The sequence below is a fragment of the Sarcophilus harrisii genome, chromosome 2 (assembly GCF_902635505.1).
Source record: "Sarcophilus harrisii chromosome 2, mSarHar1.11, whole genome shotgun sequence".
Lineage (NCBI taxonomy): Eukaryota > Metazoa > Chordata > Mammalia > Dasyuromorphia > Dasyuridae > Sarcophilus > Sarcophilus harrisii.
The window spans coordinates 129455718-129470984 of NC_045427.1; the positions used below are offsets into that span (position 1 = coordinate 129455718).

General features: G+C 39.0%; 1 protein-coding gene across 10 annotated transcripts in view; it reads right to left on the reverse strand.

Annotated features, from left to right (window-relative positions):
- Nucleotides 1–15267, reverse strand: part of SLC20A2 (solute carrier family 20 member 2) — a 119941-nt gene that overhangs the window by 44835 nt on the left and 59839 nt on the right. For all 10 annotated transcript variants that reach the window (XM_012539999.3, XM_023494751.2, XM_031950781.1 and 7 more), the window contains 2 exons: nt 6536–7088; nt 1035–1175 (listed from right to left, as the gene is read on the reverse strand). In XM_012539999.3, coding sequence (XP_012395453.1) covers nt 1035–1175; nt 6536–6824 — 430 coding nt within the window. In that variant the 5' untranslated portion in view covers nt 6825–7088. The remainder of the gene's footprint in view (nt 1–1034; nt 1176–6535; nt 7089–15267) is intronic.

Genomic DNA, 15267 nt, shown 5'->3' on the forward strand with positions numbered 1-15267 from the left:
CTTATGCAGACAGAGTAATGTAATAGCTATCCCAATTCCTAGATTGAACAACCCCCAAACTGGTCTCTGTGGACTGACTGCTCCCAACTGGCTATTTAGCCTTTTGACACTCATGAGGCTATGCTAATATTTTCACTAATCTCAAGGAAGACTCTTAACTGGGTCACAGCCTGTCAAGCCAGGTATCCAGCTAATTCAATTCAGATTCCTCTGGCTTGATCAACAATGAACAACTAATGGGCAAACTAAAAGAGAGGGGAAAGAGAGAGAGAAGAGATCATAATCATGCTGTGTCTCTGTATAATCCCTGGGAATGATGGGGGATAGAGATAGGGTATTGAAGGGGTTAGATTTATTATTCACCTGATTGCTGATAACCAAAAATAGCTGGTAGAATGCCATAATTTCCTGGCATTCCATCTACGTCCCTACTGCCTTGTTCCTCCTCAAGGTCATGGCATCAGATAAAATGTATGTTGGCTCTGAAGGTGCCAATATAGGAAGAGCCAGGGTGTTTTCTTTGGGTAGAATGCAGGACAGCTAGATCCCAAACTGAATAGATGAGCTTAGAAATTCTATAAATTCAATATCATTTAGCTCAATGTGAGGTTTACCCATTGCCACAAATTCCACTTCCTATTCATTTAATGCATTTTTCCTCACTAAGGACTTAATGGCTAATCTTGGTCATCTTGGTCACACTATTTCTGTTCCTCCTGAGAACAATAGATAGACATTGATTTTTCAAGGCTGAATGATTAATGGGTATTTAAAAGGAATGACTATTAAAAAATTTTTAACACAAAACATTTCACAATCTCTATTATAGTTTTGTTTCAAGCACAAAACAGTTTAAGGAAATATCACACATACATGACTCCTAAATAATCAAAATAGGACAAAAATGTTCAGAATTTTAAAAAATGGTAAGACACTTTTCTGTAAAAATTTTTCTCATTAACAAAGATTTTCTCAATTTATTCCTATATATGAAAGGAAATTTATTCCTATATATGAAAGGAAATGACAATTACCAATCTTGACAAGCTCCATCCACTGTACACCTGTTGTACCAATTGCAACAAGTGAGAATCCTATGGTAGAACCCACAATACAATGGGTTCCTGAGATTGGAAGTCTCAAAAATGATGCTATCAGCTGCCAAACAGCAGAACCTAGAAATTTTAAGATGAAAAGAAAGAAAAAAGAATTAGATGAAGAGCATCTAATAAAGCCATTAACAAAAACTCCTCAGATTAGTCTTTCTATGGAATATTTTTCACATGGTGTTACATCTAGATTAAAAAAAAATTCTAATGTGTTTAGTCAGAAGACATGTAGAATCCTCTATATTTCAAAGAAAATACTCCTGCCACTAATCCCAACTTCTTCATATTTAGTTGTTGATGATGATGAACATGTTCTATTATGAAGTTTGGTCAAAACCAAGCAAGGGATTAAAAACTTTTTTTAAAAAAAGGAAACAGTAAAGATGACATTTACACCCTATAAGATTTCATGATTCTTTAATAATATCTTATTTATCTATTGGGCTCAAGACAGACTTGACTCATAGACTAATCAGTTGTGTTACCTTGGACAAATCATCTGGTTTCTTGGGGTTCTCAATTTTCCCATCTCTCAAACAAGAAGTAGAACTAGATGATGTCTATGGTCCTTTTCCATTCTCATGTTGCCATGTTGAAATGCCAGTTTAGACCATAACAAACATACTAACATTACCTTTTGGCCTTTAGCCCCCAAAAGGGGACTACTGGAGAGCTACTGACATTTTAGCACTATTTTGTGAGTATTCATTTTGGGGCAGTGCCTATCATGGTGATTCTCTTTTATTCCTTTTATTTATCGATTAGGAATTAAAATAATCCCTAAATTTAGCACATTGTTATTTGACCTTTATGTCACTCTCTTTTCTAAGCGTAATATTTTTCTAGGCTCTAGTTCTCTTCAGAATGCATTTTCGTTAGCAGATCAAATTTTGCAGTGAGCATTAAAGCCTCAGCTGGGAGAGATCACTTTCAGAAACAGTTGTTGAAATATAAATACTAAGTTGTAAGGGAACAAAGGTTTTGGCTGATAAGCAGAGTAGGTTATTAATCCCAAATGTTAATTCTGGAGAAAAGTTGAGTTGCTTGGCAGCAGCAGCAGTACTTTTAGGCAGACTCCTGGCATTTTATTCAAACAAAATCTTACAAGTCACAGGAAAACAAATATCTGTATAATCACAGTAATTCTAACTACCTTTTTTGTGAAGCAACAGAGACAGCTGCTTCGATCAATGAGTGTTGTGCATGCTGACCTTTGAGTCAATGAAAGCTAGGGAATGACATGTGCATGCACCAAAACGTGTGAAGGAGGGAGAAGGCAAGTGGCCATTAATGTGTTTGCCAGTCACTGGACTGAAAACCAGCTCCATGGCAGCACCCAGGCTTGTCCAGTGTGGGCCCTGAGATTTCCAAATCTGGCAAGGGTTCACTAGGAAAAATCTAAGATTGGAGAGAGAGCACTTCATGATATGAAATCACAATTGTTGTTGTTTTTTTTAAAGAATTTTTCAATTTACATTTAAAATTTTTTCTAATATTCTAATGAGGTAACAGAACATTAAAAACTCACCCAACTGAATTCAGACCTTGCAGTTTTCCTTCATGAAAGTTGCTACTGCTTTCTCTGGCTGACCATATAATAATGTCCTGGAGCAGGAAAGCTTATAGGGAGAGGCAGGGGACACAGGGACTGACTGGAGGAGGAAGGAAGGGAGGGAAGACAGAAGGGAATGATGGGGCATCTGAAAGGACAGGAAGAGCGAGAGAGGAAACTTGGGGGGGAAAAATGAAAGACCCTGGATTAACATTGGGATTTGATCAAGGACAATGGGGAAGAATTTCAGGACAGTGGTAGAGATTGGTGGGGGAGAAGGATTAGGTTTGAGCCTGGGGAGAAGAACTGTGAGAAATAAAAAGGAATATTTTAACACAGGATGAAGGGGTCTTATACAAATAAAAGGATGCAGTTACAGTTAGGAGTGGGGTTATAAGATAAAAGAACAGGAGGGTGGGGATAAAGATAGAAATCCTGGGGCACAAAGGTTTTTGGGAAGAAGAAAAAGAATGGTCAAGGCAAGGTCCAGTGGGAACATGGAAGAGGTGAGAGAGAGAGAGAGGAGATGCTACAAAGAAAGGGGAGGTACTTGGAGGGCAAGGGAGTGGTCACTGGAAGGGCAGCTGGAGGGAGGAGAACGGGGGGCAGTGCAGGCAGTGGTTTCTTCATGCAGCAGCAGGGGCTGCAACGAGAAGATGCTCAGCATTCCCCAGGGGCTGGGGTCCCTACGAGGCTTCTACAAACACTGGTTATCTCAAATAAGGCAGCTAGCATAAGGAGTCAAAGCAAAGGAGCAGAGGCAACGAGCGAGCCAGGTAGGAGCTGTGCTGGAGTGAAAGGAAAACAAAACAAGACCCCAACCCACTTCAGGAATTTCAGCTGTTACTCACAACTCATCCTGCCCAAGCGAATCAACCTGACTCCAGCACAGCATCATGAGAATGCATGGAGACACAAAGCTTGCAGGGAGAGTTTCTAAAGTAAAAGAACCAAGAAGGGGAAAAAAATAGGGAACCAAGGGGAAGAAGGGAAAAAGAAGAAATGGATGTTGAATTTAGAAGACGAGGGCTGGGAAAATCCAGGCATCTGGACGGATGAGCTTTGGTTTTGACCAGAGCAGGAATAACCACAAAACCAAAAACACCTTATATTTACAGAGTTCCCAGTCCAAAAGGATTCCAATTATTTTAGTAGATAAAAACCTCATTAAATCTTGTCCCTTTCCTCTAAAGTGGGAAGAGGGACTTGCTGCCTGTCCAAGTATAAACCAAGAAGAATAAAGCCAAAGCAAACAAGAAAGGAAAAAGGGAAAGTGCTGAGTGAGGCGACTAGCTCCAATGGTGGCTGAGGTGAGGCGCACCCAGGAGCCTCTCACTCTCCTGGCATGGAGCCAGGGATCAGGAGGTGACCCTCGACACATCCTAGTGGGGTCAGGTAACAGCAGTATAAGTCTTTAAGCTGCACTACTTTAGGGACTGCCCCCAGTCATGCTCTCTGGAAAGCCTTTCCACTAAAACATCACCTTTCTCATCAACTAAAAGGAACTGGGAGAAGGGTGAGGGAAGGGAGAAACTGTGCTCAGGATGTACTGTGCTTTTTTTTTCTGTCCCTCTTGTTATTTGTCTTTTGTTCTCAAAGCGGACCATGACATCAGGGAGGTGCTGCCATGACATGTGAGTGAGCTGGATGTAAGGGAAGGGGGGGGCTGGGCAAGGTCACCTGCCTCGCTTTCCCTCTGGAGCCATCTGGGTCCAGTGGCCAGACATAGGTCAGGATGCCTGGAGATGATCACATGTGGATCCAGATATGGACCAAGACAAGTGGAGGTGGCCCTGGCTGCAGCAGGAGACCATGGCCTTTTTAAGCTAAGGTCTACAAGGGGTCTCAGTCTGACCGAGGCCACCCTTCAGGGATTAAGGCTGGCTAGCCATTGAGGCAAAGAATCTCCTCTTTCTCCTAGGCCAAAAAAGGGAAACAATCTACATAAATAAGAAATGAATGAATGAATGAATGAGGGGAAAGCGAGGCAGGTGACCCGCCCAGCCCTCTCTCCCTTAAGTCACCTGCATTCAAAGCATCACCTCCCTGACATCATGGTCCTCTTCGAAGAGGGAAGCACAAACAACAACCTCTCTGAGTATTCCTCTTCCCCTGAGCCCAAACATCCCTCAAACAACCCAAAACAACCTGATGGGAAATTTTAGTTACAGCTGGCTTTGAATAAATATGACTGTGTTATCCCTGCTATTGAGACAAATGTGACTGCTACAAATCTCACTCGTTTCCCGAAAAGAAAACTTTGATAACATTCAATAAATTGTGATCAGCAATTTCAATGAAGAGGAGGCCAAAATTCCACAAGTGTTAGACCAAAACGTCTTAGGTTTTGTTTGAAACGCAGACACTTTCTGGAGCAGAGACTAGGCTTAATAGCATCCAGGAGATGTCTCAAGCAAGTCCTCTCAAAATGTCTTTGCTGAAGTAAGCTACCCTGACTCAGGCGCAGCAATCCTTCCGCTACCTGTATTTAAGCAAAGTTAGTGGTAAAAGAAATATAGGGAGGACCACAGCCCATCGTGGGGCCTTGGTGATTCCCCTATCACACCACCCTCCCCACCCCAGGGGTCAAGTGCGAGCTGACCTCTCGGCCCCAACCTCTCTCCCCTCCTACCCTGTCTGCATTGATCATCTGCCTGCTGCCACCTCCATCTGGGGAAAGGAGAAAGACCACTTTCAGTGGCCTTCAAAACATTTTATTGTGGAATACCACAGAGAACTGAGTCAAAGGCTTTTAAGGGATCCATGAATTTGGATGGGGAAAAATACTTCTTTACTTCAATCTTAATTGGTTTAGCTGTTAAATGGACAACTTTCACTATCAGTGGGGTTTTTTTTTTTGTTATCTTATGTATTTTATTTTACACATGTGAAAACATTCTGAGAAGGACTCGATCAGACTGTCAAAGAAACACAACACACAAAAACAGTTAAAAAGCTCTGGACTAAGTGATCTCTAAAGTCCCTGCTGGTCCTAAAAGTCTATGCATCTAAGAGCATAACAGTATCCTCAAATCCAGATTTCTGCCTAAAGACTGTGGATACATTTTCAAAGTTGGGCACTCTAATACTAGCATTTCAGGTCATTAGCATATTTCATTTAGCTCTGAACACATTTCCCTTTATTTGAGACAAGTCTAAGACTACCAAGAAAAGCTTATTACTATGAATAGATGACAAAAATTCTTCTTAGCCAGAAACCAAACCATAGAGACCTCCCTTGGATAGAGTTGACAGTCAAAACAAGAGCCAACAAGGGATTATGATGACTGTGGGAAGCCAGAATTTAGTCAAAACATATGCAATTAATGAAGACATTATCTTACTGCTCCAGAATTAATCTGGAATATAAAAATCAAATTGTTCAAAACTGTTATTGTTTTTTTAAACAAATTGATTATTGAAAAATTTTAAATATATTTGCTTAAACTAAGGGAACTTTTTAAGTAAGCCTTCAAAATAGGTGATTATAAACAAATTTTACTTTTTAGTGACCTAATGCATCATAATTATTAATAATCCATAAAGTCATTCTATTACTAACAATAGGCCTTTCATAATTATGAAAAACAATGAAAACTTATTTTCAGTGGTGTTCTTATGCCTGTTGACAACTTGATGAAATGAATTTCTGCTTAAATAAAATGACTACTTCCCCCTCCCCCCAAAAAAAAGACCCATTAGAAAGTATAAACCTAGGAAGAAAAAATAATCAGGTTTTAAGTACCAAGTCACCCACTCCTTCTCACATTTTCTGAAATCAAAGCAAAATCACTTTCATAGGTACATGATAAAAGAGATCTACAAGAAATTAGGCCAGTGGATAATCATTACTTACAAGAATACATCCACTTACCAACCATGGCGCTAACTTCCCCAGCCATCAGTGTCTCCACTGTATCATTGTACAGGTTCACATCAATGATACCTTTTCGAATAGTCTCTCCTACTTTTGCTCCTAACAATACCGAGCCTGTCGTTTCAAATATTGATGCCAAAATGCAAGCCTGCTTCAAGCTCACCACACCAGAGCCCACCGCTGTACCAAAGGAATTGGCCACATCATTTGCACCAACAGAAAATGCCAAGATAAAGGCTATGATAAAGCCCAAAATGACCATCCACAAGTAATCATCCATAGCCATTTTTGCAAGTAGACTGCAGGAATTTTTCCTTTGTAGAAATATTTAAATAAGCCAAGCTTGAGGTTTTGTAAAAACCCTGTAAGGTAGAGTTCTTGTAAACAGAGATTTTTCTCTGGAAAGTGCTGGGTAGTGTTCGAGCCTGAGCAAACTGCTAACTGCTGGTTCTCAAACTATTGTCTGTACAGTTTGTTTGGTTGTGTTCAGTCAGCAGTAAAACACATTCCATATTTTTCTCTGAGACTGGAAACGCTGTGATATCCCCTCCTGTAACAGAAAGAGAAGCAAAGAAATCAATTACCCTCAGCAACCTGTAACAATCTGTTCTTTCAGAAATAAATGTTTTAAGCCTACTAATGGGATCTAACTTGGCATGTGACACTTTGAACCATAGTGCAATTCAAATAAGATTATAATTAGGTCAATGCAAAAAGAAACACTAGTTTCTAATGGGATCATCCGATGCCTAGATCATACATTGTTACCATATTTTGGAATGGAAAGCTTTAATACATTGAGATTTTAATTTTACAATTATAAAAATATAAATATAAGTTATCATTGTTCTGAGAAATGAATAGCTATCTCCAAAAGACAAAAAGATAAAGTAGGACTTCAACAAAAGCAAAATTTTCTAAAATGAAAATTCGCAAATATTGTCAAACTACAGTGGGCGAGGAGAAAGAGTGGGGTAAACATGAACCTCTGCCCACAAGCTAAGAATGAGTTTTATCTTATACTAAAATTTTATTTTAAAATGTAACAACTATTCTTAGCTCATGGGCCTTACAAAAACAGACAGCAGGCCTGCCAACACCTGTTCAAGAGCATCATAATCACAATGTACTTATAGATAAACACACACACACACACACACACACACACACATATAATATATTTGCGATGCAGTGTGAAGATGAGGAAAGGAACATGTCTTAAAATTCAACAAATGGCAATATAATCATAAACACTTCGAGCGGAAATTTACTTATCTATTTATCTGCTCATTTATTTATTTATTACTAGATGAACAAGGACCAGATTTATCATTTGAGTAGTATGTTTTAATGGGTTATAAAGAAGAGAATTTTGATATATGGTCAAAGAATATGAACAGATATTTTCTAGAAGAAGAAATCAAGCTATCTATTGTCATATGAAAAATACTCTAAATCACAGTGAATAGAGAAATGAAATTAATACAATTCTGAGGTACCACCTTATATCTGTCAGACTGGTCAATATAATAAAAAAGAAAAACAACAAATGTTGGAGGGGAATATAGAAAAACCGGGACATTCACAGACTGATAGTAGAACTGTAAGCTGATTTGACTATTCTGAAGAGCAATTTGGAATGATGCACAAAGGCCTATAAAACTGTGTATACTCTTAACCCTGTAATATTACTACTATGTCTGTATCCCAAAGAGATGAAAGAAAAAAGAAAAAGTCCTATGGGTATGTAAATCTTTATACAGTCCTTTCTATAGCAGCAAAGAACTGGAAATTAAGGGGATAGTCATCAATTAGGGAAAGACTGAATAAGTTGTACACGATTGTAATGCAATACTATTGTGCTATAAGAAATGGTAAGCAGATAGATTTACATGAAATGATGCAAAGTGAAGTGAGCAGAACCAGGAAAACATTGTACATAGTAATAGCCATACTATACGATGATCAATTTTGAGTGATTCATTCTCAGCAATACAAAGATGTGACAATCCTGAAGGATTTATAATGAGAAATACTATTCATCTCCAAAGAAAGAACTGATGAAGTCTGAAAGCAGATCAAAGCATATTGTCTTTCTTTTTATTGGGTTGTCTGGGGGTTTTTTTGCAACATGTTTAACATGGAAATGTGCTTAACACCATATGTACATGTATAATCTATATACATATGTACATGTATAACATATATATTATATATATATATATATATATATATATATATATATATATATATACATGTACATGTATAATCTACATCAAAGTGTGATTTCTCAGAGAGGGAGAAAGGGAAGAAGGGAAGGAACATGGAAGTCAAAAAAATTTTAAATGATTATCAAAATTGTTTTTAAAAGTAATTGAGAAAAAACATTCTAAAAGACAATAAGAGTGTTATAGAGCACTGTATTTACAGGAAGAAGACTTGTTGAGTGCTAGCTATTCAACCATGGTCAAATCATTAAGGCTTTCTGAATGAAAGTTTCCTCATTTGCACAATAGAGATAATAATATATATCTTAATTTTCTCACACAGCTTCTGTGAAGATCAAATGAAATAATATTTATGAGAATACTTTATAAATTCTAAAATTCTATAAAATGCAAGTTTTTATGATCTGTGTATTTTCTGCATTATACTTAACAAAGTAACATATATAGAGTATTACATAATGATGATGATGATGATGTTTTTGCAAAGAGCTTTACAAATTCACTGTATACATTCTATTTGTTGAGTACCTATTCCATGCAAGGCACTCTGTAGGGACTAGAGGGATTATAAAGAAGTAGGTGCATATCATGTTATGTTGATAAATATATTGTCAATGCAATTCTGCAGGTCCTAAAATTTTTCTAATAGCTTATAGTTTTAAAATAGGCAGAGACCTCAGAGACCAACCCATATCCCTTCTAGAACATGAGAACAAGCATGGCCAGGCAGGCTACTACAACACCTGTTGAAAAGAAAACCAATACTTATTTCCTGAAGTAGTCCACTCCACTTTGTTACAAAGTTAATTGTTACAAAGTGTTTTCTTATTACCAAACCAAAAGACTATTTACTAGTAACCACTTCTAGTTCTGAGTCCAAGTAAAAAAGGCTAATTCATCTCCCATAAGATGGGCTTCAAATATTAAAATATATTCAAAGACAGTTGTTATGTACCTAGAAAGTGTTTTTAGGAGGCAGCTGGATGGCCCAGTGGACAAGTGCTGGGCCTGAGTGTTCAAGAACGCCCAAATACAGTCACTAATACCTCCTAGTTGTGTGATCCTGGGCAAGTCACTTAAGCTCTGCTTGCAGGAATCCCTGGAGAAGTAAATGGCAAAGCACTCCAGCATCTTTGCCAAAAAAACCTCACGGATAGCATGGGCTTAGGAAGAGTCTTCTCTGGGCTCTCTAGGCTCCTGTCACTTCGGTGTGATCCTCACACGGCCCATCCTGTTTGCCCTCCTCCAGCAATCCGCAGCGTTAGCCAGGTCACCCCTAAAATGCATCATTTAGAACTAAACGTGCTCCAAAAGCAGCTGAAGGGCAGAATGAAGTGGGATGATCACTTTCCTAGTTTGAGGTCCCCTGTCTTAGTGAAACCAAAGGGAACATTCCCTTTCTGGCTGCCCTACGTAGCAAGCCACCAAGACTTCATCCACTAAAACCCCCTACAGGGTTTTTTGTTTTGTTTTGTTTTTTAAGGCAAATTGCTCTCTAGTTATGCCTTCTCCATATTGCACTTATTAAATATATTTTTTGAAGCTCGACTTTGTATTTATTCCTATGAGATTTCATTCTGTGGAGTCTGCTCAGCGTTTTAGAAAACTGGCCCACAGTAACAGCAGGGCTAATGGCTTGCTAGCTACCACCCCCAACATTCACAAATGTGTGCCCAAGCACCAACACTCAGAGAAGATTCCAAAAAGTGACATTCGTATAAAGTTCATTCAAGTCTGGTAAGACACTTCATACACCTTATCTCATTTGGTTTCCAATCTCTGCTGCTCTGCAGCTATTCTTCCAGGAAGCCGAAACTTTTTCATACTAACCCACCCAGAACAAATACTATCACACATCCTCATTCGCATCCTCTAGGACTGGATGGGAAAGACACCTGAATTTCTATTGCTCTCATTTTTGGGTAGAAGTAAAAATGTTTCCTTGTAGTATATAATGCAGTCTATTTCCTCATATAGTTATGGATAGGTGAGCTAGAAAATATTTCTCCCAGACAACAAGACTTCTTCTTTGCTTTCCTTGCCTGATCTTATCTAAAAAACACAGAAGATTCCTTCTTGGCAACAGCAGCTAACTAATACAGAAAGTATTGTTTAATGGACTTTTATGATTCAGAATACTGATCTGAGTATACTAAGTTTGAGTTAATTATACTTTTTCACTATTTCAATAAAAATGCCAATTTCAAGTACTTGGAAATAGAAACTGTCCTGAAACCTGCCTTAAATACCTTCAAACAGCACATATACATATGTGGTCTGTACATAGTTTTGTGAACCTGGAGATGACAGGTCTACAGAAGAAGCCATAATCTTGGAGGGAGACAGAGAAAGTGCAGAACAGGCCAGAGAGAGAAGCAAAAGAGCCTAGAGTGAAATAGGGTTAAGGAAGTTACAGGGTGATAGGAGAAGGCTACTTCTGATACTCTGTTACTGGGGATGAAGATACTGCTAGTACCTGTCTCAAAGTGTATAAAACTGGAAAACGTTATAGAAATATCAGTTATTATTATCATTCCTAGAGAACAGAATCCAAAGGGAGGCTGAAGCTCTGAACAAAAGAAGGACAGCCACAAAAGATTCCCGAAGGATGAAATGGAAAGGGATCTTCATTTGTTCAGAGTCCTATAAGATGGAAATGAAGTGTTAGAAGCAGCTTTCCAAGGACAGGGCAATCCCTGACCTGTGTTACATGTGGCATACTTTCTAATATTCCCTCTACCTCTCTATCAGAAAAGCTTTTGGATGTTTCCAAAGTGCTGCTTCTCAGATCGGGGGGATGTCTCACAGCCCCAGCCCTTCTAATTCTCTTCAGCTGTTTCCTCTCCACTAAATCACATGTTCCTTGTATTCCCGAAGCAGTCGCTCATATTTACCCTGTAAGACTAACTGTAAGGTTTATTTTTGGTTAAGTACTAATATAGAAATTAGGGGCAGGCCCACTTCTTTGCAGAGTCCCGTTGCAGTCCATGGATATGGAGCACTGGTGTAGCTTTGAGAATCTTGGGTTACTTCTACAACATAATAAGACACTGAAGCAGGTTTTTAGGGAAAGGGGAAAATGCATATACTCTTGCCATTCTTAACACTGCCTGTTAGAGAAGAGCACAAAAAACCTACTATCCTTTATGATACTTGTGGGTTTTTTTTTCCAACTTATTAATTAGTTTTACTAATTTTTTCTATCTTTTCTTTTTAAAAAATTTTTTCTTTTATGCCTTTTTGGGAGGAGTTATGGGGAAACATATGGGGGAAATCTGCGTGATATAAAAGCAAAATGTAACAATCAAAATCTATTTTTAAAAAGGAAGCAAAAACTATTTGAGTAATAAGACATTCTACAGTGAGGAGAGGGGGGAAGAAGGAAGAGAGAAGGAAGAGAGGGGGGAGGAAAGGGGAAAAGAGAAAGAATCAGAGACAGAGAGAACACATAACTATCATAAGTGGATAGTTTTTTTCTGCTCTGCTCTAAAAGGCAGTGTTATAAATGGCAAGCCTACATGCATTTTCCCTTTCTCTAATGACCTTCTCCAAAGCCTTATTGTGCTGTGGAAGTAACCCAAGGTTCTCAAAGCTACACCAATGAAGTGCCAGCATTGGCAAAATCTGCCAGTCAGGAAAGAATATGAGCTCCCCCCACAACAGATTAGATCACTGACATTTCAAAGATCAACCTAGCTTAAAGGAAGAGGCTCATGACCAGAGACTTGGCCACCACAGGTGATATATATATATATATATATATATGTATATATATATATTTTTTTGGCAGCTCATGAAGATATCTACTAAGCATAGAAGAGTAGTGACCTGTATCACTGGAGGAAGTATCCATTGTGAGATCATTATCTTTGTACTAGAATAATAGTTAACATTTATATAATACTTTTATGATTTGCAAAGAACTTCACATGCAATGTCTCATTTGATCCTTATGACAATCTTAGGACACAGGTACTAGAGTTATTACAGAAGTGGGAAGTGAAGTTCAGATAGGCTAAGTGATCTTCTTATGGTCACACATGGTAAGTATTGGGACAGAATTTTATTTCAAGACTCTAAGTCCAACACACTTTTCTGTATAAAAAGCTGAATTAATAATAATGTAAAAGCTTGGCCCCTAAGAAAGTCTTGGGAAGAAATTATATGTGTAATTATAAAATACAAAAAAAGTTATATAACTATTCAAAAACGAAACTTCACTTAAACTACATTGCAACATGACCAAATTCAACTCTTCAAACAATATTCCAGCAGAGGGACTTTTTATATCCCTCTGTGTGCAGGGGCTGATATTGGATGCTGAAGGAGAGACAAAATTTACTTAAGATATGATCCTTTCCTTTATCAACTTCAAATTATCTAGAAGAAATCTAGAAGGATGAGAGAGCATAAACATAGTTATGTTTAATAAAAAAATGTTAAATGGTTAGTGAATTAGAAAGATGCAAAGCAAAAGGTGAAGTGAGTTCTGTTGAGAAAGATATTATCATCAATGAGAAAAAAATTATGGAAGGTTTCATGAAGGTGGCCCTGAATTGGTCTTAGAATGAAGGAAAGGAAGAAAGGAAAGAAACAAGTATTTATTGCCAACTTTATGCCAGGAACTGTGCTAAACACTTTATGAATAGTATTTCATTTGAACCTCATAACAACCCTGGCAGGTAGGTGCTACTGTTATCTCCATTTTATAGCTGAAGAGACTGAGGCAGAGTGACTTGTTCAAAGGGAGATAGCTAATAAATGTCTGAGGTCACATTTGAACTCAGGTTCTCCTGACTTCAGCCCTGGTGTTCTGTCTCCTGCACCACCTAACTAGCACCAGCAGATCTTAAAGGATGGGTAAGACTTCAGGAATTCCAGATTTATCCCTTTGTTTATCTTTCTGTTAACTATAACCAAATCTGAGAGAAGGACAAAGTCTCCTATGATTATTGTGTTACTATTTCTTCCTGTAATTCAGTTAACTTTTCTCTCTATGAATTTAGAAGCTAGGACAATTGGAACCATGCCTACCAGATGCGAACCAGCTGCCAATGAACTGCCACCCATAGGGCACGCAAGCCAGCCTAGCTGAAGAAGCAAGGCCCCCAGGAGAAACAAAAGGCAGCAGGGGCCAGGCAAATCACCCGCCATTCGACCAACATCTCCCCTCAGGCCCTGATGGAGCCAGCCTAGCACTCTGAACCTAAGAGACTTGGAATAGAAGTCTCCCCCATCCTAAAACTACAAAATCTGCTTCCTGTCTGTCTCCTGCAGCCATCATAAAGGGAAGAAATTATTGTGATGAGGGGGCCCATCTTCCTCACTACCACTAGCAACAGCTACTGACCAATTTCAAGGCAGAGAAGCCCAACGGGCCTGGGAATGGCAGCACTCCTACTGCACTAAACTTCCTTTAAGTCTAGTTCTCAAAGCCTTCATCTGGGGTAGTGACTCCTACAGAGAAGGGGCCAGCTTTCTGTACCAACTGCCACCCAAAGGGCAGGAAAGTTAGTGAAACTGAAGCAATACCCCCCCAGGGAAAGAGAGCGGGCGATAGATACCGGGACACCCTGGGACTGACTACCATCTCACCTCAGACCCTCCAGGCCCCTGAACTTAAGAGCCCTCCCGACCAGCGCCCTTAGTTGTCCTCCTCGGGAGTCACCCTGGCCTGCTGCTGCAGCCCCAGGGAAGAATGTACTTGTCCCCAAAGTCACTGGCAAATGGCAATGGGTCAGCATCAGAAACTGATAGGATTTCATCAATGCAAGTGACATTCAGTTAGAGGTGTTATCATGTGCTGAGCCTATACACTGAGAGATATGATACCTTCCCATCTTGCAGCTGAAACTTCCCATATGGATTCTCTATCCCTGTAGGCTATGAACTCCTTGAGAGCAGGGAATGTCTTAATTTTACATTTATATTTCCATTTCATTCATATACAGTTATTAATGATATGGGAATTGTCATCTTTGGCTTCTTTTAGCATAATGTAATTTCCTTGTATATCGTAATATATTGTGAATTTTGCTGTTTGTCGTCTGTGTGGCTGCAATTGCTATTTTTTGATTCCTCTAAGGCATAGTAAATTTTACTGCAGTCTAAGACATGTGATGAAATTCCATTGCAAAGGCAAGAGGACATCACAAGCATAATTACGAAGGCATGGCAAAAGCCTAGTACAGACAACATTTGGGTGGCACAGTAGTCCAAGTTTTTCTGAAACATAAAGAATATGAAAGAGATAAACCAGATAATGCTGGGAAATGAGGGTGGCACCAGAGCATGAAAGACTTGGATGCCGGGCAAAGAAGTCTGAATTGTACTTGGGAAGCAGTAAGAATGCTGGGAAGGAACATGAATTAGGTCTCTGCATAAAAATTAAGCTATCATTCACATAAAGAATGGGCTGAAGGGAAAAGAGAGTGGAAGTGGCAATCTAAGTCAGCCGGTTATTTGGATACCCAGGTGGGAATCAATGAGGGCCTATGCGAG